General features: G+C 37.9%; 1 protein-coding gene and 1 pseudogene across 1 annotated transcript in view; both read right to left on the bottom strand.

The window, feature by feature from the left end:
• Window positions 1–26,414, bottom strand: part of CFAP54 (cilia and flagella associated protein 54) — a 296,564-nt gene that overhangs the window by 152,423 nt on the left and 117,727 nt on the right. Inside the window, exons 31-38 of the mRNA XM_028490464.1 lie at window positions 20,958–21,072; window positions 20,504–20,604; window positions 11,704–11,934; window positions 9,810–9,952; window positions 8,091–8,272; window positions 6,037–6,264; window positions 492–715; window positions 257–392 (exon numbers count right to left, since the gene is read on the bottom strand). Coding sequence (XP_028346265.1) covers window positions 257–392; window positions 492–715; window positions 6,037–6,264; window positions 8,091–8,272; window positions 9,810–9,952; window positions 11,704–11,934; window positions 20,504–20,604; window positions 20,958–21,072 — 1,360 coding nt within the window. The remainder of the gene's footprint in view (window positions 1–256; window positions 393–491; window positions 716–6,036; window positions 6,265–8,090; window positions 8,273–9,809; window positions 9,953–11,703; window positions 11,935–20,503; window positions 20,605–20,957; window positions 21,073–26,414) is intronic.
• Window positions 2,038–2,780, bottom strand: LOC102992763 (translationally-controlled tumor protein-like; annotated as a pseudogene).

The raw sequence follows: 26,414 nt of genomic DNA, 5'->3' as shown, positions 1-26,414 counted from the left end.
TCTAGACACTGTTCCCACTATGCCTAATGGGTAAATCAGCCCTGACCTGAATATAAGCTCCTGTGTACCAGGACTTTATTTTTGTTTTCCCTGCATCTGGAAAATACTGGCACCGAGCAACTCTCAACAATGTTTGCTGATTTGAATGATAAATGCCTAAGTGAAAATAGGAACATTTATCTGATTCCTAAATCTTGCTATTTACATGTGTACTAATAAGAAATCACCACTGCACGAATAATAGAGCCAAACTTACCTTCTGTTCATATTCAGCCTCATATCTTACGCAAGGCTGTTGGGTAATATCTGGGCCCTTGCACTTCGATATTCGTAGAAGAAGCTGGCGCTGTGCGTACACCAGGAGTGGCGTCACTTGCTCTGTATATCTCTCACTAGACAATGGTAAAAATATATTAAAAACAAACGTTAGTAAAGAAACATTCTTCTCAGTGAAGTCTGTCCCTGTTAGCTGCCCTTACAGCAGTACTTACTGCGAAATTGTATTGAACTGAATGGCAAGTGATACAAGTGTTTCCCATTTTTCTACTTGATATACAAGTTCCAGAGATTTTAATACAAAGTCATGGATCCATTTCAAATCAACCACATTGACATCATCCAGAGGATGCTCAAAGGTAAGGCTAGAACCACCGTTATCATTTTTAATATTTCCATAGCAACTTGGAACACTGAACTCTCCTTCTTCTTCAACAGTCTGCAAGTAGCACATGGAAAAAAAATTGTGTAATTCAGATTTTACTACGTTTTTTCTGAACACTAAATGTACAGCTAAAAATATAACATGGAAAAGAACTGAACAGAAAATAAATTTAATATTTTTATTATGCAAATCAAAGCTTGATGACACCATCCAACAGCACTTCTGCAATGATGGAAACATGCTTCATCTGTGCGGTTCCATACAGAAGCCGCTAAGCACATGTGGATGCTGAGCTGTTGAAGTATGACTAGTGCAACTAGATTTTTAATTTTATTTAATTTTAATCATTTAAGCCTAAAGGTAAATAGCACATAAGGCTAGTCATTACTATACTTGCTGGTACATAGTCACTATTTAAGTAAGGATAGTAAACCAATAAATAAGGTAAAGTTTTCTGGTTATTTTTTGTTTGTTTGTTTGTTTGTTTTTTGCGGTACGCAGGCCTCTCACTGCTGTGGCCTCTCCCGTTGCGGAGTACAGGCTCCGGACGCGCAGGCTCAGCGGCCATGGCTCACGGGCCTAGCCACTCCGCGGCATGCGGGATCCTCCCAGACCAAGGCACGAACCCGCGTCCCCTGCATCGGCAGGGGGACTCTCAACCACTGCGCCACCAGGGAAGCCCTAAGGTAAAGTTTTGAGGAAAAACAGGTTATAGTATACACAAATAATTAAATTTCCCTAATTCATTGGTTACATTCAGTTTGTAGAATAATATGTTCCCCAATATTCTTTTGCAATTCCCCAATGCAAAAGGTCAAACATATGGAGAAGAAAATCTTCCAGAAGACCCTATTTTTGCCTAAGTTAGAGGTACTCTGTAACTATTGTGCTCATTTCCTGTAAGTCCCTGACGTATTTGTGTACACCCCTAGAAATTTCTGAGGCAAAGCAAAGCCTATTATTAGATCCGCCTACTGGCCAGACTATAGCCCAATAAACAGTACCTCAAGTCTAGCCCCTCCCTCCCATAAGATTCATAGTCCTTGAATTTGGAAGAGATCTTGAAAGTCATCTGGCTGTGAAATGCCATATGCGTACCTGAAGTCAGGCTATGAAGATGTGGATGATAGGTGTGACATACATGACCTATGTGACTTTGCCTCCTTAGCACAGTGCCTGGCACCTGGGACATGCTCAATAAAGGATAGATGTCATTTTATTGATGTTATGAGCTCCGTCCTTATCATCTAATAATCAAAAGTCAAAGAGCTCAAGATGACATCAGTCCCATTTGTCTAAGTCCTCATGCCGTGTGGATGAAAAGCGGCAGCCAGTTATGATGACAGGTGATCGATCCAAAGTTACCGCCAAATTTGTTAACATTTCTCCATTTCTAAACCGTCCATAAAGAAAATCATAAACAGGGTCATACCATCCTCACAGGAGTCCAGCAGAGCAACCACAATATCTAGATTCATATTTTCCACCAATAAAAAACTGGTAGTTTTTTTTTTGTTTTTTGGGGTTTTTTTTTTTTTTGCGGTACGCGGGCCTCTCATTGTTGTGGCCTCCCCCGTTGCGGAGCACAGGCTCCGGACGCGCAGGCTCAGCGGCCATGGCTCACGGGCCCAGCCGCTCCGCGGCATGTGGGATCTTCCCGGACCGGGGCATGAACCCGTGTCCCCTGCATCGGCAGGCGGATTCTCAACCACTGCGCCACCAGGGTAGCCCAAAACTGGTAGTTTTTTAAATTAGTAAGGAAGTGTTAGATTTATTCTGTAGCCTCTGTCATAAAAGGTTTTACTCTTTCTGGTTTCTGTTCTTCAAGTCTGCCTCTGATTGATTTCATGGAAACTTTGATTTACTTCTTATCCCTCTTTTGTGAAACTGATTTTCTGCAAGCAATGGTTCATTACAATATCAACACCAGTGATTACTGTGCTTTCAGCACCTTCACCTAGGGTACTGAAAGCACTGTACAGCAGAGTACATTTCCATCAATGTTATCCTCTGTCCTATTGACCATCTTCCCTTCCACCTCCAGGCACAGCCCGCTCTCGATCTCCAGGAACTTATAAATGTCAGGGAACATCTCATGATGGCTGATGAGGTCCAGGTAAATAATTGTGATGGCAGCTGGAGAGAGATGACAGCTGCCCTGGCTTAGCAGGTACCCAGAGCTCAGAGTGAGCATGGTGAAACCAGAGGGGGAGGAGGAGCAGGTGGAAAAAGTGATATCGAATTCTGTAAATACTTTTTCTGTATCTATTTCAATGGCCATGTGATTTTTCTCCTTTATCCTGCTAATATGGTGAATTACATTGATTGATTTTCAAATGGTAACCTTACATTTCTGGGATTAAACCCCCCTTGATCATCATTTGTATATATTACATATATAATTTGCATATTTTATATCTTACTGGGATTGATTTGCTAACACTTCATTACGGAGTTTTGTGTCTATGTTCATGAGTAATGTTGATTCATACTTTTCTTTTTGATATATCTGTCAGGGTTAAGCTGGCCTCACTTCTAAAAAAAAATTGGTATATGATTTATTATTTCTTCCTGTGTGCTAGAATGCTGCAGGGAAATATTCTGGGTCTAGAGTTTTCTTTATGTCAAGGTTTCTGATTATGAGTTCAATTTCTTTAATATATTTGGGTAATTCATTTTTTCTGTCACTTCCTGTGTCAGATTTGTTAAGTTGTACTTTCCAACAGACATGTCCATTTCATCTAAGTTATCAAATTCATTAGTAAAAGTTGGTCATGACATTCCCTCATTTTTCTTTTAATATATATAGGAACTGTAGCTATATCCCTCTCTCATTACTAGTATTAGTAATCTGTGCTTTTCTCACTTTCGTTCTTCATCAGTATTCCTAAGATTCTGCCAATTTTAATAATATTTTCAAAAGATTAATTTATTGACTTTATTAATTTTCTGGGTTGTTTTATATCTATTTCTGCTCTTACCATTTCCTTCATTTCTTCTTATTATTTCTATTATTCTTTTTACTTACTTTGGGTCTAATTTACTCTTTTTTTCCTAGCTCCCACAGATGAACACTTAAATGATTGATTTATATCTTTCTTCCTATCTACTAAACATTTAAAGCTATAAAGTTTCTGTTAAGCACTGGCTTATTTACATCCCACAAATTCTGATATGTTATCATCAGTTGAAATACTTTTTAAATTTCCCTTGTGTTTTCTTCTTTGACCCATGGATTATTTAGAACTGTGTTATTTAATTTCCAGATATTTGGAGATTTTTCTTCTTACATTATATTAATCTGTTTATAATGTAGCAGTTAGAAAACATACTCTTTCAGATTTCAGTCTTTTAAATTTTATTATGACTTATTTTTTGACTCTGCATACGATACATCTTGGTGAACACACCACGTGCCTTGTGCTCTGTTTCCAACCAATCTTAATTTGTACTGTACGTCACTTCTCACACTAACTACCCCAGAGTCAGGGTCAGACTCCACAGTGTAAGGGCTCAGTGCTCACTGGAGATGCCAGCCACAAGTCTCAGGGTCACTCGCACTTCTGACTGACCAGCTATAAATTCGGGTTCAATCATTTCCTAGAATGACTCAGAATTCACTGATACAGTTTTCTTATAAAGGATACAACTCAGAAACAGGCAAAAGGAAGAGGTGCATAGAGCTAGGTCTGGAAGGGTCCAAGATGAGGAGATTCTGTGCCCTCTCTCTATGGAGTCAGGGCCTGATACCCATCCGACATCAATGTGTCCACCAAACAGGAAGCTCTTCAAGCTTTGGGTGTCCAGAGTGTATTCTGAATCTCTGTTATTTGGTGCATACACATTTATGATTAGTATGTCTTCCTGATTAATTGAGCTTCTTCTCATTAGGAAATGTCCCTCTTTATCTCTCAAAATACTTCTTGATTTGAAGACTATTTTATCTAATATTAATATAGCCTCACCAGCTTTTTTATGTTTACTATTTTCATATTTTAGGCTTACTATTTTCTTTCACAGTTTTATTTTCAATCTATCTGTTTCTTTATACCCAGAAGTGCTTCTCTCTTTTTTTTTCTTTTATAAATTTATTTATTTTTGGCTGCGTTGGGTCTTTGTTGCTGTGCACGGGCTTTCTCTAGTTGTGGCGAGCGGGGGCTACTCTTCATTGCAGTGCGCGGGCTTCTCATTGCGGTGGCTTCTCTTGTTGCAGAACACAGGCCCTAGGTGAGCAGGCTTCAGTAGTTGTGGCATGCGGGCTCAGTTGTGGCTCGTGGGCTCTAGAGCGCAGGCTCAGTAGTTGTGGTGCACGGGCTTAGCTGCTCGGCGGCATGTGGGATCTTCCCGGACCAGGGCTCGAACCCACGTCCTCTGCGTTGGCAAGGCAGATTCTTAACCACCGCGCCACCAGGGAAGTCCCAGAAGTGCTTCTATTATGGACAAGTACACATCTTTCTCTTTTATCCAGTCAGACAATCTCTGCCTTTTAATTAGGGTATTTAATCCACTTATATTAATATAGTTACAGATATAATTGGGTTAGATTATTTGTTATTTGTTTTCTATTTGTCCCATGTGTCTGTGTTCCTCTTTTCCTGCCTTCTTTAATCGACTATTATTTAGTTTTCCACTATACTTTTAGCCTCCATTTGGCATTTTAGCTATATCTCTTTTTTGGTAGTTATACTGGGGATTATTAAATACATACTTAACTTATCACATTCCACTTGAGAGTTAATATTTTATCACTTTATATAAAGTTTAAAAACTTATGACAGTTTAATTTTATTTGCCCTCTCAGTCTTTTGTGCTATTGTTGTCATATATTTTACATCTGAAAATGTTATAAACCCCATGACTCAAAGTGTTTATGTGTTTACTAATTTTCAATGTGTTTGGGTTGTATGATGTTTGCATTTTTTTCAATTTTATTTTCATGCTTTAAACCACAGTGTGCTAGATTTGAGATGGCTGTAAATTCTACCACATCTAGTGTAACAAAACATGGACAGATAGAGCAGTGAAATAAATATCAACCAACAAGCTACATGATCTGTCTTAGGGTCTATTTCTTTCTCCGTCAAAAAGATTGCTATGAGGATTAAATGTATTTAGATTAGTTTATGTAGAAGCTGGAGCTCAGTTAATGTTACTTTCTGTTCCATTTAAGAAACTGAATTTTCAGGCAGATATCTGTAATTAATATCAATGTACTGTTATATACTGTGAACCAAATAACAATGAGAAACAAATGAAATACAGAGAAACCAAATAACAACTCAAGCAAAATATTAATTTCTACTTATCCCAAGCTGCATGGTACAAAGAATTTGTTAATTAACCTACAATAAAAAGAATTACCCAAAAAATCTTACCTTAACAGAACTGATATTTTGTAGTTCTATTAACATGTCAATAAGTAACTCTGCTCCCAAATAGAATGGTAAAACAGAGGTACAGAGGAAACCGTCCTGGCTAATAGGAAATGTTTTAAACAGATCCACTGCTTGTTTATGAAGTATTTGTAGCTCCTGAGTGAAGTTCCAAAGAGCCCGACAGCAGTTCTGAAGCAGAGTCCAATAGCCGCCACGATGAGCAAGAACCTAAGACAAAGACAACATTCAAAAGATGCCAAAGTTCCCAAAGTTATGGATCTCTGAACAACTTCCTCTTTCTGCAAATATTCTATGTCAATAATAAGAGTAACTAACACCATTTGTTATATGCTACTTACGTGTGCTAGACACTGTGGTAAGACATTTATATGCATTATCTCAGTTCATTCTAATGACAACTCCTATGAAGTAGGTATGCACTAGTATTCTCCTCAATTTACAGATGAGGAAATGGAGGCATGGGGCTAAACTGCCCAAGGTTATGAGTCTTCTACTAAGCGATGAGCTAGGATTTGCACACCAGCGGTCTGACTCCAGCACGCCCACTGTTCTAGGTGCTGGGAATGTCACAGCGAGCAAGGGAAACTGGGCCTGCCCTCGTGCTGCTTCAATTTATTAGGAGAGACCGAAAAAATAAGCAGACAAATAAAAATACAATTTCAGGGAATGATAAGTGTTGTAAAGGCAAATGAAGCAGAAATGACTCAGAACATGAAGAGGGTGAGAGGACAGGTCCTTTTATACAGGGTGGTCAGGAGAGAAGCTCTCTATGAGGTGACATATGAGCAGAGCCCTGAATGTTGAGTTGAACAAGTCATGTGAAGGTGGGGGTGGGAGTGTTGGGAGAAGGAGAACATTTAGGGCTGAGGGAACAGCAGGTGCAAAGGATGGAGGGTGAACCTGAGGGCTGAGGAGGGAGCAAGCTTGGCACTTTCAGAACCACAGAGGGGAGAGTAGACTGCACAAGAGCAAGAGGAGCTGAGTCCTGAGAAGTGAGCAGAACCCAGACCTTCTAGGGCCCTGAAGCTGGTACAAAGAAGCAGAGGATGCAGTGCTCATGGTCAAGGGAGATGGTGTGGGTCTACTTTACATTTTTATAAGGTCACTCTCTCTACTTCACGAAGAAAGTGGGAACTTAAGTATTCCTTTCTCATCTACAAAGAATAAATTTCTTCTCATCTCTTGAGAAGTTTGAAGTACATCCCCTTCTTGCTATGAGAAAAAGGAAACAAATTTCTTTGTAGCTAATGATTCCAATTCTGAGTTTAATAATCTATCATATAATATTTAACAAGAAAAAGACAAAAGCATTTGACAGAAGACACAAGTAGCCTGGAGAAGCAGGAGGTCAGGGGGAAGGGACAGGGCTTCCCCGTGGCCTAGAAAGATCTTCCCCTGTGCTAGAGGGGAGAAAGGAGTCTATGGTGCCCAGGAACGATCAAGAGCCCGAAGAAGAACCCCTGGTGTCACTGGAGAAGCCCATATCCCAAGTGTGCCTAGAAAGCAGCAGAGGGGTATCTGAATATTCATGGAGACTTTGTAGACAAGGACAAAGGCCATCTCAGCTCTGGGTGGATGTATGACTAATGGCTAAAGGGGCTTACCCTCCTCCCTCACAACTTGACCAAATGTGAGACCTCAGTCCCATGGCAGGCAAGCGTTACAGATGACTGACATAAAATCCAGCAAATTTAATCCCACAGGTGAAATTAAAATTATGGATAATAAGGGCTTCCCTGGTGGCGCAGCGGTTGCGCGTCCGCCTGCCGATGCAGGGGAGCCGGGTTCGCGCCCCGGTCCGGGAGGATCCCACGGGCCGCGGAGCGGCTGGGCCCGTGAGCCATGGCCGCTGAGCCTGCGCGTCCGGAGCCTGTGCCCCGCGACGGGAGAGGCCACGGCAGAGGGAGGCCCGCATACCACAAAAAAAAAAAAAAAAATTAGGGATAATAAGTAAATAAATGTATCATACATGCCCAAATTCATGGGCTGAGATTTATGTCCACTACATTAACAAATAAGAAGGACCACCTTACCATTGCTCTCCTGCAATATAAAAAGATTTTCATAAAATGATCCAAGAGATCCACATTTGCTGAGTGATCCTTTTCTTTACCACTGAGACCTGACTGAGAGTCTGATTCGTAACTTGTTTGTGTCTTGGAAACATTTTCATCACTCATCTTGGAATTAAGAAATGCCGAAAATTCTTCTGCATCTACAGTACAAATACAAAGTGTAACGTTATTGAAAACAGAGTTAAGTTCCAGGAAGCACAAAAGGTGACCAGCATCAAATGAACAATTCAGATAACAAGCGCTACATAAATTTGGAGAAAGGACAGAATTGTCATGGATATGATGAACCCGGGAAAGTTTCCAGAGAAGGAGGCTTTTAGATTAGTTCTTAAAGGGTGATCATGATTTAGCTACGTGGGAAGAGTATGGAGAACATTCCAGGCAAGGGTGATGGCCAAGGGAACGATGCAGAGGCAGGAATGTCATGCTTTGGGGGAGAAGAATGACAGGATCCCACTCTTCATTAATTTGCCCCCAAACAGGCCATTCCCTGGACACATACACCAGAAGCTGAGGAGCACCCCCTGGTGTTAGGCAGTGCAGCAACCCTGATCACTCATTCTCCCGTTGCCACAAACATTCTCTTACTAGAACTCTGCATTAAATAATAAGTCTCAATAGCAGAATATTTTATTGCCAATTTCATGGGAGGTCTTAGGGAGCTGCTTTAAAAAAAACTCAAGAAGCTATATATATTGTAACGTACATACAAAACTCGGACTCTTTCTATATCCAGGGAATTTACTTTCAAATACTTTAATAGTCCTGGTATGACATGCAGGTACCAGTTAAACTTAAACTATACCCTAGAAGAAATTAAAACGCATGTTAAGTACCTCAAATATGAATCAAGCCCCCTGGGGCAGTTAACCAGCATATGAAATATCCTGTTCAGCAATAAGCCATATAGGATTTAAAATGCCATTTTTGAAAATCTAGATAAGAGGGTTTGTACTAGCATAAAGATATTAGAAATAAATTTTTATGTGTGAAATGAGTGGTATTCAAGATAGGTGATTGTTTAGAAATAGTGTCATCAGTGCAACCCCCAGAGAGCCCTGTTCACCTACATCTCTCCACATCCTGGAGGCCCCAGTCACCGGACCAGAAGACAATATTGGTTGGTCCTGCCATTAGGCTCTTACTGCCTTCATTTTGGAGAAAGCTTTCTTGTAAGGTGATAATTACAGCTCCTAAGGCAAGAGTGGACTGCCCTGAGTACAAAATCGGAACTATGAAACAGCTGCGTGATGTTTTCATGCCTGATTGCATCAGTATGTTTGGTGGAATTTGTTCTGAAACTTACTTCCACTAAAACATAAAACCTAACAGCAAGTCTTCACTTACCTTGACCACTGGAGGCTACCAATATCTTTAAAAGAACATTATATTTGCTGAATGGACAAATTGATTTAGGGGAGAATCCTACATAAATATTTCCAAATATATATGACGATGCCACAAAAGTGTAGAAATTTTTTAAAAAATAGAACAAATAAGAATCTCCTACAAAATATCACAACTCAACTAAATTCCTAAGTTATTGGAAAATGATGTGTGTAGCTCTGTGTCTGTGGGGGGTGGTGTACGTGTCAGGGTATGTGTGTACGTATGTGCTACATTTGTGAATTAAAAAATCTAAAGACAATTTGATAGCACAGAACACATTTATTTTACCTGATGGTAAGTGAGCCTTTCTTTTTTTAGCTGTATGAAGGAAATCAAGCATCACTTTATAGTTTTCTAGAGTCAATTTTCCTGTTGGTAATACTGTTCCTGAATTATACAGTGAGAACATATTAGGATCAAATGATCGGAAACTGCAAAGGGGAAAAAAAACTCATTAAAAAAACAATATAAGCAAAATTGAATTAATTCTGTCAAATACCAAATAAATAATGTTGTAATAAAATGGAATTTAGCACCAAGTTACCCTGATACAAATTCGGTCACTATCTAATTTTTGTGCTGCCAAGTAATCATGCACGAATGGCCATGTGTGACTGGCAGGTCGGAGAAGAAGAGCTCTCAGTGTCCAGGGAACAGTGAGGAAGCCCATCTGATCTGAACTGTTTTCCCTTTCATAGCCTCAAGAATGGGTCATTTTGCCAAAACCCTTCCCTGTTAGTCAAGCAATCTAACTGCTTCTTAAATGCTAACCTGGTCCAGCCCACATAGACCAGGATTTTATTTTAAACAAAATTCTGGAGAAATAGAAACTGCATCAAGTTCATTGTGGGTTTCAACCTGCATATTGTATCACTGGGTTACTGAAATAAATACCCTCTTAATTCATATCCCTGTCACCATTCTTTCCTTCCTCCAATCCATTTGATATGTTGCTGTCAGAGAGATTCCTTATCATAGCCCTGCTTAAAAAAAAAAACAACTTAATAATCTTCCACTGTATATAAATTAAAATTAAGATTTAATAGACTGTTAAGACCCTCCATGATCTGGTACCGACCTACTTTTCTAAACACTTCTCACCACTCCCTTTCACATGCCCTAGATTCTGGTCAGACCCCTGAGGGTTCCCATCCTGTGTTTCCTACCTGGGCTTTTGACCCGTTCTTCCACCTATCTGAAATGCCTATTTCCCTACCTGCACATTTCTAAATCTTGCCTGTCCATCAGGACCCAGGCCAAGTGGCTTCTCCCCGTGAAACCTTTCCTGTTAGTCTCATCAGGAGAAAGCCTCCTCCCAAAGAACAAAGACTTTATGTGCACTTCACTTTTTACCGTTATTTACGATTATTCGTGAACATATGTGAGCCACACTACCAGACTCCAACTTGTATATCCTGCTCATCTTTGAATGCCCGTTGCACCTATCTCAGCACCTGGTATCTAACAGGTGCTCAACAAGGTTTTGTCTTTTTTTTTTTTTTGGCCACGCTGTGCACTTGCAGGATCTTAGTTCCCCAACCAGGGATTGAAACCCAGGCCCACGGCAGTGAGAGCCCAGAGTCCTAACCACTGGACCGCCAGGGAATTCCCTCAATGAGTTTTTTTCTGCTGTTCTTGTTTTTTTAAAGAAAGACTCTGATTACATAGAGTTACTCTGGTTACATGGTATTCCATATTATGTATTTATGTTCTTTTTTTATCTCCTATAAACAACACTTTAACCAAAGACAATCAACAAGAGATGGAAACTGTCTTTGGAATTAATGACAGAAAGTTTACATTGTATGAGAAAACACAACCTGTGTTTATAGAGGCTTAAAATATACCTCTAAATGAAACAGAGATTTGCCTAATGACTACTAATATAATTTCTGTACAATTAATATTAAACTTCTCTTGGAAAATTCACTTTCCCCTTTCACTGAAAGCTATATTGACTAATATATTCAAAATATATGCAAATTAGGACTTCATAAGCACTTCAGCACTCATTTGGGAAAGATTCCGAGATAAGAAGTTTAAAAATATACCAAAGGTCAGTAAAGACTGAAGCGCTTTGTAAACCTCTTTAAGTTATCATCAGCATTGGAGCCCTGATCATAGAAATACAACCCATGTTCTTGAGACTAAAGAAGTATTATTCATTGATAATATACTCTACCTGACCATTACCAACGACGAACCAAATTTTATCTTTGTACGTTCCCCTAGCTTTGTTAAAAGCAGGTTGAAGTGTGCGCTTGCCAGATACAGGTTCATCTGAGCTTTCCAGGGCATCTCCTCAAGAAATATTTGATGAAACCTCTTCTTTTTAACATAATTTAATATTAAAGGATTCAAGTTATCTACCAGGAATCGATGTGCTACTTTTCGAACATCAGCTCTCTTATTTCTGCAGAGGGAGAAGGAAGTTTTGAAATTATACAAACTTCCAGACATTTAACAAAGAAGAATGATTCCAATTTGTACAAAATACATCAAGAAGTCACCTGACTGCCCTTATGCAAATGTTTCTGGTTTATGTGTCATTTCCTTAGCACTAAAAATGTGAACTAGGACAGTGAAGCAGGCACAAGGATAAACACTAGGAATGAAGACACTATGAATTGCCTTCAATTCTCTCTGATGTCTGTGTGCTAGGCTCAAACCAAACAGAGCTTTTCTTTTCCGTCACCAAAAGGCCACTGAGATTAGACAACTAAATTATAACATTATAATGTTCACATTCATCAACTAATTTCAATATTAAACAAGAAAATCATTTCTCTGTTCTGTTCCTTAAGGAAAAAATACAATGGAGCCAAATTTTTTCTAACATTAGCTAGACTACAGAGGAAATAAAACAGTCAACTATACAACTATATGTGAAATAAGTTCATACATCCATATGCAGTGTGCTCTGGAAAAAACTAATATCTCAAAATTTAGCTAATAGTTTTTAGATTTTAAGTATAACATATATTCAATTTGTTTCAAATTATTCCTATCAAAATCTCAAAGTAGCCCACCTAATTTTATAGTTACATAGTTGTTTATATGGCATGACTACTTCTTCAAAATACTTTTTTTTTTAACCCTTGACAATGTTGCTGCCTCACTGGTCTGTGCCATTCTACCTGATTTATATTGGAGAAGGGGAAAAAAAGATCTCAACTGGTAAGTTAAAGTATTTTGCTCATTTTAATAGATAACATGTCTGCATCTGAATCAATACAACACACACACGGAAGAAAAGGAAGGAAAGAGGGGTGGATGGAAGGAAGGGAGATAGACGTTGCATGAGAAAAACAGATATTCTGAAGAACAAAGGAAGGAAGGAAACTACTTTTTGATATGTAGTGTTGACATTATCATTCAGTGCTAAATATTTTGTATTTTGTTGATGACTTCCTTTCAATCCAAAGTTTTTTGAGCTTTTTGCTGTTGTTTGGTTGTCTTAGTAATGTTTTTTGGTTTCCAAACAAATGGAAATGTTTTAAATAACTCTACCTTAAAAATTAAAAATATAATTTCCAAAATAAAAACCAATCTTATTCCTGTGTGAAGAGGTCAAGTCACCTCAAAAGGCCAAGGAGAGTGACAGGACTAGCTGCATCTTCCCTGCCACAGAGGGTGAGATCATACAGGGAGATACTTCTCACTTTGGCGTTAGGATCATTTTGAGCTGGAGGTAAATAAGAATGAACACATGCAGAAAGATGCCTTCTTGGAGGTTCCCTTATCTGTCAGAAAATAGAAACTTCTGAAAAATGAAGAATGCCATAAATCTCCTCTCCTGGGAAATTTTATGGCCATGAACAGGGAAAATCAGCGTCAAGATGGACCTGCCCAAACAAGTCTTACTCCATTAGTTTCTCTCATATTTCTACCAGTTTGCTGCCCTTGAAAGCCTAAACCCCTTTTCCTTGTTTTGTCACTTTACTATAAATTTGTTGTTCTTTTGTTAAGATGCCATACGAGCCCAAGTCCTAACCACCCCTTTGAGTTACTCATCACTGAGTTCTCCCATGCATATGCAAACATTAATAAACTCCTGTTTGTTTTTCTCTTGTTAATCTGTCTTTTGTCAGTCTAATATTACAGAGTCCCAGCCAGGGAATTTAGGAGGGTAGAAGGAAAAATAATTTTTTCCTTGCCTAAAATCTCAATGAAGCTGTTAAAAACAAAAAGAAGCTGGGAAGTAATAAGAATAAAAGCAAAAATTAAGGGCAAGGAAAATAAACACAATAAAGAAGACTTACAAAGACAAAATTTGGCTCTTTGAAAAAATGGGGAAGAAATAGACAAACCTCTGGCAAGATAAATCTCAAAAATATGAGAGAAGACAAAAATTAATGAAGTTAGGAATGAAATACAGGGTGTAACTGTAGATATAGCAGAGATTCAAAAGATAACATGAGAATATAATAACGTTTTATGAATATATTTGAAAATTTAGATAAAATGGATAATTTCCTAGAAAATAGAATTCATCAAAAGGAACTAAAAAAAAATCACAGATTCAGAGTGGCTATTAATCGTAAAGAAGTTGAATCAGCAGGTAAAAACTGAATGTATGTGTGCAGACATAGTATGTTATAATAAAACTATATATTTGTTCTTTGTCCTTTGTTCCAGGTATAGAGCTCCTAAAACCTGGAGTTTCCTGAGTGATAGGAGTTTCTTGTTATTCATGATGAGCCCCTTTGGAACACACCTGAGTCTAGTAAGGTGCTAGACCCAGGTGCTAGTAAAGTGACTCAGCGTTGGGCCCCTAGAGAGCCTCAGGATAGGGGCTGGTCACCAGAAAAATCAAACACATGATTACTAAGCGGAACTCTCAGCCCCAACCCCCAGTCTCTGGGGACAGTGACTGCAGACTGGGTTTTTTAAAAACCTATGAACAATAAGGTTCAGAGAGCTTCCAGGCTGGTGAACACATCCCCTTGCTGGGAGAGTGATGCATCACAACTTCACAGGGACAGAGGTTCCTGTGCTCAGGACCCTTCCAGACATTGTCCTATGAGCCCCTTCATCTGGCTGTCCACATGCATCCCTTATAAACCAGTAAACATAAGTAAAATGTTTTCCTGAGTTCTGTGAGCCATTCTACCAAACTACTGAACCTGAATGGGGTGAGGAGGAATTATGGGGACCCCCTAGTTTGTAGTAGGCTGGGCAGAAATGTGGGTAGCCTGGCCATCCCATTTGTGGCCAGCATCTAAAGCGGGGCCAGTCTTATGGGACAGGGTCCTTCAACTTGTGGGATCTGATGCTGACTCCAGGTAGATATTATCAGAATTGAATTGAATTTTTATGCTATAGCTCTGTAAGATGTTTCCATTAGGAGAAACTAGGCAAAGGGTTTTGTATCCTTGGACGTAGAATATCTTTTTTGACAGTTTCCAGTCTTTTTATCAATGGTTGTTCAGCAGTTAGTTGTAATTTTGGTGTGCTCGTGAGAGGAGGTGAGCCCAAGGTCCTTCTACTCTGCTGTCTTGTCCCAACTTCCTGAGAAGTGGTTGTTTTGGAAGACACATACTGTTGGAGTCAAAAGTGTGAGAAAAAGACACTGTGCATGGTTTAACATTTATGTATTAATGTAATTCACTGCATAATCAGATTAAAGGAGAAAAAAACTCAGCGAAGAAGAAATATTCAACAAGACAACACAATTCAGAAGAAAACTTTCAGAAAACAAGAAATAGAAGACAATTTCCTAAATTTGATAGAGTATCTTCCCAAATCCCACATAAATACACCCACATAAATATGCCCAACTGATTTTTTTCAAAGCTGCAAAAGCAAATCAGTAGAAGGAGGACAGTCTTTCCAACAAATGGTACTGGAGCAGTTGGATATCTATAAGTAAAAACATAAATCTCAATCCCTTATACAAAAAGTTAATTCAAAATGGATCACAAGTAAATATAAAACATAAAACTATAAAACTTGGGGAAAAAATATATGACCTAGGGCTAGGCAGTGTTCTTAGATTTGACACCAAAAGCACAACCCATTAAAGGAAAAATTGGTAAGCCAAACATCATTAAAATTAAAAACTTTTGCTCTGTGAAAGACTGTGAAGAGGATGAAAAGGCAAGCTACACACTGAAAAAAAATATTTGCAAACCACATATCCAACAAGGGCCTTGACCTGTATCTAGGATATATAAAGATCTCTCAAAATTCAATAGAAAAACTAAAAACAAACAGTCCAATTAGAAAATGAGCAAAAGACATGAACAGACACTTCACTAAGAAGATATATAGGTGGCAAGTAAGCACATGAAATGAGGTTCAATAGCATGAGCCTTTACAGAAATGCAAATTAAAGCCATGAGACATCATTAACACCTATTTTAATGACTAAAATAAAAAATAGTAATACCACTATATGCTAGCCAGCATGAGGAGAAACTGGATCACTCAAACACTGCTGTGGGGATGTGAAAAGTACACCCACTCTGGAAAAAAGTATGGGATTTCTCACGAAGTTAAACATACACTTACCATACAATCTAGCCATTGTGCTCTTGGCCATTTATTCCAGAGAAATGGAGATTTATGTTCACACAAAACCTGTACATGAATGTTCACAGCAGCATTATTCCTAACAGTCAAAACAATCCAAACAGTCCAAATGACCTTTAGTGTGTGAGTGGTTAAATAAATTGTGCTGTATCCGTGCCACAGAATACTACTGAACGATAATAAAGTGAACTAGTGATGCACACAACTTGAATGGGTCTCAAAGGAACTGTGCTGAGTGGAAAGGAAAAGCCAATCTCAGAAAGTTACATACTGTGTGATTCCATTTTTATAACATTTTTGAAATGACAAAATTATAGAAATGGAAAACAGATTAGTGGTTGTCAGGGGTTGGGAGGGGGAGAGGAAGGGAGGTGGCTGTGGTGATGAAAAGTTAGCAGGGGGGCTTGGCGGGTAGATCCTTATGATAGAGCTGTTCTGTTTCTTGACTACAGTGATAGTCACACAAGTCCATAAATGTGATAAAATTGCATAAGACTAAATACACACACTCATATGATTGCACGTAGAATTGCTATAATCTGAATAAGGTCAGTAGATTGCATCCATGTCAATTTCCTGTCTGTGCTATTTTTAGTTATGTAATTAATACTAGGAGAAACTGGGTGAAAGGTATACAGGTTTTTTCTGTATTATTTTTTGTAACTGCATGTGGATGTACAATTATCTGAAAATAAAAAGTTTTTTAAAATGCATGTTACAACAAGGATGTCCACAATCACAAACTCCATTCAAGATTAAACTTGACATCCCAACCTGTAGGCTAGACAAAGAAGTAAGAGGCTTGAGTGTTAGAAAGGATTAAGCAAAACTTTCATTATTTGTTCACAGTATGACCGTCCACACAGAAAATCTGTAACTATGGATAAATTACCAAGATGTAGAGAAGATCGAGTTGTTTATAAATCAATCATATTCCTATATAAAAGAACAGAAGTATTCAAAAACATAATTTTGAATACCACTTACACAAATACCAAAAAGCATTCCTTTTATGTAGCTAACAAAAGATAGATAACAGCTTTATGGAGAATATCATAAAAATTTATTGATAGATATTAAATAGGATCTAAGTATGTGGTCTGTCTACTAATAGAAAGATTCAATGTTGTTTAAAAAAATAACTTTTCAAACCAATCCATAGATTCAATTCTATCTCCATCAAAATCACAAGTTGTGATTTCTTTTTATTACTCGCACCTATTCCAAACTATTTTGTGGAAGAATATCTAAGACGTGCATGAAGGAAGAGAACATACTGGAGAGACTTGTTCTATCAAGACAATAAAACTTAATTTAAAACCAGACAAAGTATGATGGTGTGATATTGACTCAGGGATAGACAGACTAATGGGACAGGAAAAAGATTCCAAAACTACATATAAGACAACTTGCTAAATGACAAAAAGTGACAGTGATGACAGAATAGACTACTCAATAAAGGGAGCTAGTCAATTGGGCATAATGAAACTATAAGGAAACTAAAAAAGAGGGGGAGAGGAATTCTTCCTCTCACCATTCATAAAAATTGATTAGAGTTGGATGAAATTCCTAATTGTAAAATCAAACATTTAAATTGATGAAGAAAAGACCTCACTACCTCAGTTAGAGAAGAATTTCAAAAATAATAAAGAGAAATGTTAATACATTTGACCCAATTAACAGTTATAGCTTTTGATTTTAAAAAAGATGACATTCAGGGACTTCCCTGGTGGCACAGTGGTTAAGAATCCGCCTGCCAATGCAAGGGACATAGGTTCAAACCCTGGTCTAGGAAGATCCCTCATGCCGTGGAGCAGATAAGCCCGTGTGCCACAACTACTGAGCGCAGAGCCCGCAAGCCACAACTACTGAAGCCCGCATGCCTAGAGCCCATGCTCTACAACAAGGGAAGCCACCGCAGTGAGAAGCCACACACCACAATGAAGAGTAGCCCCGCTCGCCACAACTAGGGAAAGCCCGCGCGCAGCAACAAAGACCCAATGCAGCCAAAAATAAATAAATAGATGAATAAATGAATAAAAAAAGATGACTTTTAAAATGTAAATGGATGAGCCTCAAACTGGGAGAAGTATTAGTATACAAACTTCTAAAACTAAATGAGAAAACAAAAGTTGCAAATGTGCAAAGGATCTAAACAAGCAGTCTTGAGAACAGAAAAACCCTAGGGTTTAAAAAAAAACATGAAAAGCTGCCTAACCTCATTAGTAATCAAAAAAATAAAAATTAAAATAACAAGGAGAGAAAATTTCACAGCTCACAGGTCCACAAAAATTTGAAAATTTGATAATAATATTAAGTATCAGGGAAGATGCTGACTAAGGGAAACTTGACACACCACTGATGAAAATTTTAAAGCAATTTAGCAATATCTAGAAATGTTAAAATGTTCATATCCTGGGAACTACACTCCTGTGTATTTACCCCAGAAATGCTCACACGTGCACATGGAGATATATATAAGAATGTCCTTTGCAGCACTGTTTACATAATGGAAAGCTGGACTAGACTTGTGTATAATCAACATGAAAAAAATCTCACAAACATAATAGTGAGGAATAAGAGCAAACTGGCAAAAAAAATTGTAAAAAATAATACCGTATGTTATTTAGGGGCATATACATATATAATTGAAGTATAAAGTCACTTATAAGCATGATAAATGCCAAATTTTGGATTGTATTACTTCTGGGATAGAGAGGGACAGAAATGCATCCCAAACGCTTTATATGTTATGCTGCTTATGGGGTACATGTTCATTTGTTATATTAATTTCTATACTCATCTAAAACACGTCATAATTTAAATAAAGAAAATGAAGGGATAATCAAACAGAGCGTAGGCAAATGCAAACAAGAAGAAAATAAGAGTGGTTTAATTAATATTTATATGTTGAAAATTAAGATCAAAATCACTAAACAGGTAAAGGAAAGCATTACATAATGAAGGTAAGATATATAAAGAATGTATGAGAATCATAAATGTGTACTCGTGACAATAAAAGCTAAACATACCATGATAAGTTTTATGGTTTAAGTTTTATAAACAAGAACATTATCCGCCAATAATTAAAAGTAATTTACCAGTTTAATCTCCTGGCCACTCTTATCTAAATCACTGCTATCACCACCTCCGCTCCAGTCCAGTTACTCTATAGTATACCATCCTGTTCATTTATTTTATAAAATTTATCAAAAATTTAAATTGTCTTGTTTCTTTTGCACAGCAAAGGAAACCATAAACAAGACAAAAAGACAACACTCAGAATGGGAGAAAATATTTGCAAACGAATCAATGAACAAAATATACAAACAGCTCATGAAGCTCAATATCAAAAAAACAAGCAACCCAATCAAAAAGTGGGCAGAAGACCTAAACAGACATTTCTCCAAAGGAGACATACAGATGGCCAAGAGGTACATGAAAAGATGCTCAACATCACTAATTATTTGAGAAATGCAAATCAAAACTACAGTGAGGTATCATCCCACAACAGTTAGAATGGGCATCATCAGAAAATCTACAACCAATAAATGCTGGAGAAGGTCTGGAGAAAAGGGAACCCTCTTGCACTGTTGGTGGGAATGTAAATTGATACAGCCACTATGGAGAACAATATGGAGGTTCCTTAAAAAACTAAAAATAGAATTACCATATGACCCAGCAATCCCACTACTGGGCGGTATATACCCTGAGAAAACCATTACTCAAAAAGACACATGCACCCCGATGTTCACTGCATCACTATTTACAATAGCCAGATCATGGAAGCAACCTAAATGTCCATTGACAGATGAATGGATAAAGAATATATGGTACATATATACAATGGAATATTACTCGGCCATAAAAAGGAATGAAATTGGGTCATTTGTAGAGACCTGGATGGACCTAGAGACTGTCATACAGAGTGAAATAAGTCAGAAAGAGAAAAACAAATATTGTATATTAACGCACATATGTGGAATCTAGAAAAATGGTACAGATGAACCGGTTTGCAAGGCAGAAATAGAGACACAGATGTAGAGAACAGACGTATGGATGCCAAGGAGGGAAGGGGGGATGGGATGAATTGGGAGACTGGGATTGACATATATACACTAATATGTATAAAACAGATAACTCATGAGAACCTGCTGTATAGCACAAGGAATTCTACTTCACTTTGCTGTACAGTAGAAACTAACACAACATTGTAAAACAACTATACCCAAATAAAAAATAAATAAATAATAAATAAAATAAAATAAATAAAAAATAAATATTTTATTTGTGTCTTTGTTTATTTTGTGTTCCTTTTATTAGTATGTAAGCTCCCTGATGGCAGTGATCTTATCTGTCTAGTCTACCAATGTATCCCTGGTGCCTAAAATAATGCACAACACAGAATAACCCTCAAGTAAACATTTAATTAATTAACCAATCAATACCTTTCTTGCTCCGCCATTTCAGAAATAAAAGGATTTTTATTCAAAAATTCTCTCAGAGTTTCCTTTTTTTTAGATCTCTGTCTGGGCTTCATTTCTGTAGTCTTAACATGGGAGATAACAAAAATGTTACAAATCCAGTTTAAAATCTTAACACAATACTATAATTTACTTGTACTCTAATGCTTATCTTTTGACATTAAAATAGTGGTTTCTTTATGCCCCTCAATTAAAATTTTTATCAAAAGTAAAAGAAGTACCCCTGTAGACAAAAAAAAATGGTTATAAAAATATCCTTGTGATAAGAATTAAAATATATTGCATAATTATAAAATTATGCTTGTTGGTATTCTCTTCTGTTTCACATTATACTAAATTATAGTACAGCCAACCATCTCTAGATACATGAATCTCTTAAGTTCATTAAGTTAAAATTCAAAATTTATATGAAACTTACGCTTCCAATCTCCACTACTGCAGCTCTGAACTTCTTCATAGGTTTGACGACCTTTTTACACAAAGTATTGTCCTTATATTTCATTTTTTTAATTCCAAGTAGGGACTCATTCCTCCTAATACAAAAAGATAAAGTCAGTTAAAAGGATCTGAAAGAATTTATAAAACTACCACAAAGTAATAAACCTTTAATGAGCATCGTCACTGAAATTATGCTAGAAGAATACCCACAATTGGTTATGTCCCATGCATAAATGAGACTATGATACTCCTGGTCGTCAACGAATAGCTAGCCTCTCAAAAGAGCAAAATGTAAATCACACCATAAAAATGTGATGAGAGCTGAAGTGTGATCTAGGAGGAACAGAACTGAACTGAAAATAAAATGTGAACACTCCCCTTTAAAACTGAGAAAATAACTACATAAGAGTGACCCTAGACAAACTACCTTGCTTCCAACGGACTTCAGTCCTTCTAGTTCCACCATGTGCAAGCTCCCAGCCACTATCAACTTCTGGATATCAACAAGAGATAAGCATTTTAGATGACTACACTCATCCCTTGGTAACCGCAGGGGCTTGGTTCCAGGACCCCCTCAGATACCAAAAGCCAAGGATGCTCAGTCAAGTCTTTTATATAAAATGCCATAGTACTTTCATATAACCTACACACATCCTCCTATATACTTTAAATCATCTCTAGACTATTTAAAATACAATGTAGGCTTCGGAGGTCAGATCCCAGAGAGAGGACTAGGGTTGGCTGCGTAAACACAGCCTGAAGGGGGCTAGTGCGCCACAGTTAGCAGGGAGGGAGTCCAGGAAAAAGTCTGGAACTGCCTAAGAGGCAACAGACCATTGTTTCAGAGTGTGTGAGGAGAGGAGATTCAAAGCACGGCGTAAATGAGCTTCAGAGACGGGTGCAAGCCACGGCTATCAGCGCGGACCCCAGAGATGGGCATGAAATGCTAAGGCTGCTGCTGCAGCCACCAAGAATCCTTTGTGCAAGCACAGGTCACTATCCACACCTCCCCTCCCGGGAGCCTGTGTAGTTCGCCACTGCCAGGGTCCCGTGATCCAGGGACAACTTCCCAGGGAGAACACACGGCACGCCTCAGGCTGTTGCAATGTCACTCTGGCCTCTGCCTCCACAGGCTCATCTCACATTCCATACCCCTCCACCCTCTGGCCTGGGTGAGCCAGAGCCCCCTAATCAGCTGCTCCTTTAACACCCTCCTGTCTGGGCAAAGAACCCATGCTAGAGGACGCCCTACATGCAGAGGCGGGGCCAAATCCAAAGCTGAACCCCAGGAGCTGTGTGAACACAGAAGAGAAAGGGAAATTTCTCCATGCAGCCTCAGGAGCAGCAGATTAAATCTCCACAATCAACTTGATGTACCCTGCATCTGTGGAATACCTGAATAGAAAACAAACCATCCCAAAACTGAGGCAGTGGATTTTGGGAGCAACTGTAGACTTGGGGTTGCTGTATGTGACTGACTAGTTTCTGATTTTTATGTTGATCTTAGTATAGTTTTTAGCACTTGTTATCATTGGTGGATTTGTTTATTGGTATAGTTGAGCTCTTCTTTTTTTAAATTACTTTTTAAATGTTTTTATTTTAATAATATTTATCTTATTTTTTTAACTTTAATAACCTTATTTATTTTATTTTATTTTTTCTTTCTTTTCTTTCTCCCTTTTCTTCTGAGCCTTGTGGCTGACAGGGCTTTGATGCTCTGGCCAGGTGTCAGGGCTGCGCGTCTGAGGTGGGAGAGCCGAGTTCAGTACATTGGACCACCAGAGACCTCCCGGTCCCACGTAATATCAATTGGTGAGAGCTCTCCCAGAGAGCTCCGTCTCAATGCTAAGACCCAGCTCTACTCAATGGCCAGCAAGCTCCAGTGCTGGACACCCCATGGCAAACAAGTAGAAAGACAGGAACACAACCCCACCCATTAGCAGAGAGGCTGCCTAAAATCATAATAAGGTCACAGACACCCCAAAACACACCACCGGACGTGGTCCTGCCACCAGAAACACAAGATCTAGCCTCATTCACCAGAACACAGGCACCAGTACCCTCTACCAGGAAGCCTACACAACCCACTGAACTAACATTACCCACTGGGGGAAGACACCAAAAACAATGGGAACTACGAACCTGCAGCCTGCAAAAAGGAGACCCCAAACACAGTAAGTTAAGCAAAATGAGAAGAAAAAGAAATATGCAGCAGATGAAGGAGCAAAGTAAAAACCCACCAGACCAAACAAATGAAGAGGAAATAGGCAATCTACCTGAAAAAGAATTCAGAGTAATGATAATAAAGATGATTCAAAATCTTGGAAATAGAATGGGGAAAATATAAGAAACATTTAACAAGGACCTAGAAGAACTAAAGAGAAAACAATGATGAACAACACAATAAATGAAATTAAAAATTCTCTAGAAGGAATCAATAGCAGAATAACTGGGGCAGAAGAACGAATAAGTGACCTGGAAGATAAAATAGTGGAAATAACTACCACAGAGCAGAATAAAGAAGAAAGAATGAAAAGAATTGAGGGAAGTCTCAGAGACCTCTGGGCAAATATCAAATGCACCAACATTCGAATTATAGGGGTCCCAGAAGAAGAAGAGGAAAAGAAAGGGACTGAGAAAACATTTGAGGAAATTATAGTTCAAAACTTCCCTAATATGGGAAAGGAAATAGTCAATCAAATCCAGGAAGTGCAGAGAGTCTCATACAGGATAAATCCAAGGAGAAACACACCAAGACACATAATAATCAAAATACTAAAGTAAACACAAAGAAAAAATTTTAAAAGCAGCGAGGAATGGTGGTGGGATGAACTGGAAGATTGGGATTGACATGTAATCTACCTGAAAAAGAATTCAGAGTAATGATAATAAAGATGATTCAAAATCTTGGAAATAGAATGGGGAAAATATAAGAAACATTTAACAAGGACCTAGAAGAACTAAAGAGAAAACAATGATGAACAACACAATAAAAGAAATTTAAAATTCTCTAGAAGGGATCATTAGCAGAATGACTGAGGCAGAAGAACTGGTAAGGGACCTGGCAGATTCTACAGAGAAATTAAAACCTTTACAAACAAGCAAAAGCTAAGAGAATTCAGCATCACCAAACCAGCTATACAATAAATGCTAAAGGAACTTCTCTAGGCAGGAAACACGGAGAAGGAAAAGACCTACAATAACAAACCCAAAACAATTAAGAAAATGGTAACAGGAACATACATATTGATAATTACCTTAAATGTAAATGGAATAAATGCTCCAACCAAAAGACACAGACTGGCTGAATGGATACAAAAACAAGACCCGTATATCTGCTGTCTACAAGAGACCCACTTCAGACCTAGGGACACATACAGAGTGAAAGTGAGGGGATGGAAAAAGATATTCTATGCAAATGGAAATCAAAAGAAAGCTGGAGTAGCAATTCTCATATCAGACAAAATAGACTTTAAAATAAAGATTATTTTAAAAGAGACAAAGAAGGACACTACATAATGATCATGCGATCAATCCAAGAAGAAGATATAACAATTGTAAATATTTATGCACCCAACATAGAAGCACCTCAATACATAAGGCAAATGCTAACAGCCATCATAAAAGGGGAAATTGACAGTAACTCAATCATAGTAGGGGACTTTAACACCTCACTTTCACCAATGGACAGATCATCCAAAATGAAAATAAATAAGGAAACACAAGCTTTAAATGACACTTTAAACAGGATGGACTTAATTGATATTTATAGGACATTCCATCCAAAAACAACAGAATACACTTTCTTCTCAAGTGCTCATGGAACATTCTCCAGGATAGATCATATCTTAGGTCACAAATCAAGCCTTGGTAAATTTAAGAAAATTCAAATTGTATCAAGTATCTCTTCTGACCACAACGTTATGAGACTAGATATCAATTACAGGAAAAAAGGTGTAAAAAATACAAACACGTGGAGGCTGGATAAACAATACACTACTAAATAACCAAGAGATCACTGAAGAAATAAAAAGAGGAAAACAAAAAATACCTAGAAACAAATGACAATGAAAACACAACAACCCAAAACCTATGGGATGCAGCAAAAGCAGTTCTAAGAGGGTAGTTTATAGCAATACAATCCTACCTCAAGAAACAAGAAACACCTCAAATACACAACCTAACATTACACCTAAAGCAATTAGAGAAAGAAGAACAAAAAACCCCCAGAGTTAGCAGAAGAAATCATATAGATCAGATCAGAAATAAATGAAAAAGAAATGAAGAAAACAATAGCAAAGATCAATAAAACTAAAAGCTGGTTCTTTGAGAAGATAAACAAAATAGATAAACCATTAGCCAGACTCATCAAGAACAAATTCTTAGAAAAGTACAACCTTCTGACACTGAACCAGGAAGAAATAGAAAATATAAACAGACCAATCATAAAGCAATGAAACTGAAAATGTGATTAAAAATCTTCCAACAAACCAAAGCCCAGGACCAGATGGCTTCAAAGGCAAATTCCATCAAACATCTAGAGAAGAGCTAACACCTATCCTTCTCAAACTCTTCCAAAATATTGCAGAGGGAGGAACACTCCAAAACTCATTATACGAGGCCACCATCACCCTGATACCAAAACCAGACAAAGGTGTCGCAAAAAAATAAAACTACAGTCCAATATCACTGATAAACATAGATGCAAAAATCCTCAACAAAATACTAGCAAACAGAATCCAACAGTACATTAAAAGGATCATACAGCAAGATCAAGTGGGATTTATCCCAGGAATGCAAGGATTCTTCAATATATGCAAATCAATGGATGTGATACACCATATTAATAAGCTGAAGGATAAAAACCGTATGATAATCTCAATAGATGCAGAAAAAACTTTCGACAAAATTCAACACCCATTAACGATAAAAACCCTCCAGAAAGTAGGCATAGAGGGAACTTACCTCAACATAATAAAGGCCATGTATGACAAACTCAGAGCCAATATCATTCTCAATGGTGAAAAACTGAAACCATTTCCACTAAGATCAGGAACAAGACAAGACTACCCACTCTCAACACTATTATTCAACATAGTTTTGGAAGTTTTAGCCACAGCAATCAGAGAAGAAAAAGAAATAAAAGGAATCCAAATTGGAAAAGATGAAGTAAAGCTGTCACTGTTTGCAGAAGACATGATACTACACATAGGGAATCCTAAAGATGCTACCAGAAAACTACTAGAGCTAATCAATGAATTTGGTAAAGTAGCAGGATACAAAATTAATGCACAGAAATCTCTTGCATTCCTATACACTAATGATGAAAAATCTGAAAGTGAAATTAAGAAAACACTCCCATCTACCACTGCAACAAAAAGAGTAAAATCTCTAGGAATAAACCTACCTAAGGAAACAAAAGACCTGTATACAGAAA

This window comes from Physeter macrocephalus, chromosome 6 (genome assembly GCF_002837175.3).
Source record: "Physeter macrocephalus isolate SW-GA chromosome 6, ASM283717v5, whole genome shotgun sequence".
In the NCBI taxonomy this organism is placed as follows: domain Eukaryota; kingdom Metazoa; phylum Chordata; class Mammalia; order Artiodactyla; family Physeteridae; genus Physeter; species Physeter macrocephalus.
This window is presented reverse-complemented; position numbering and strand designations above follow the sequence as displayed.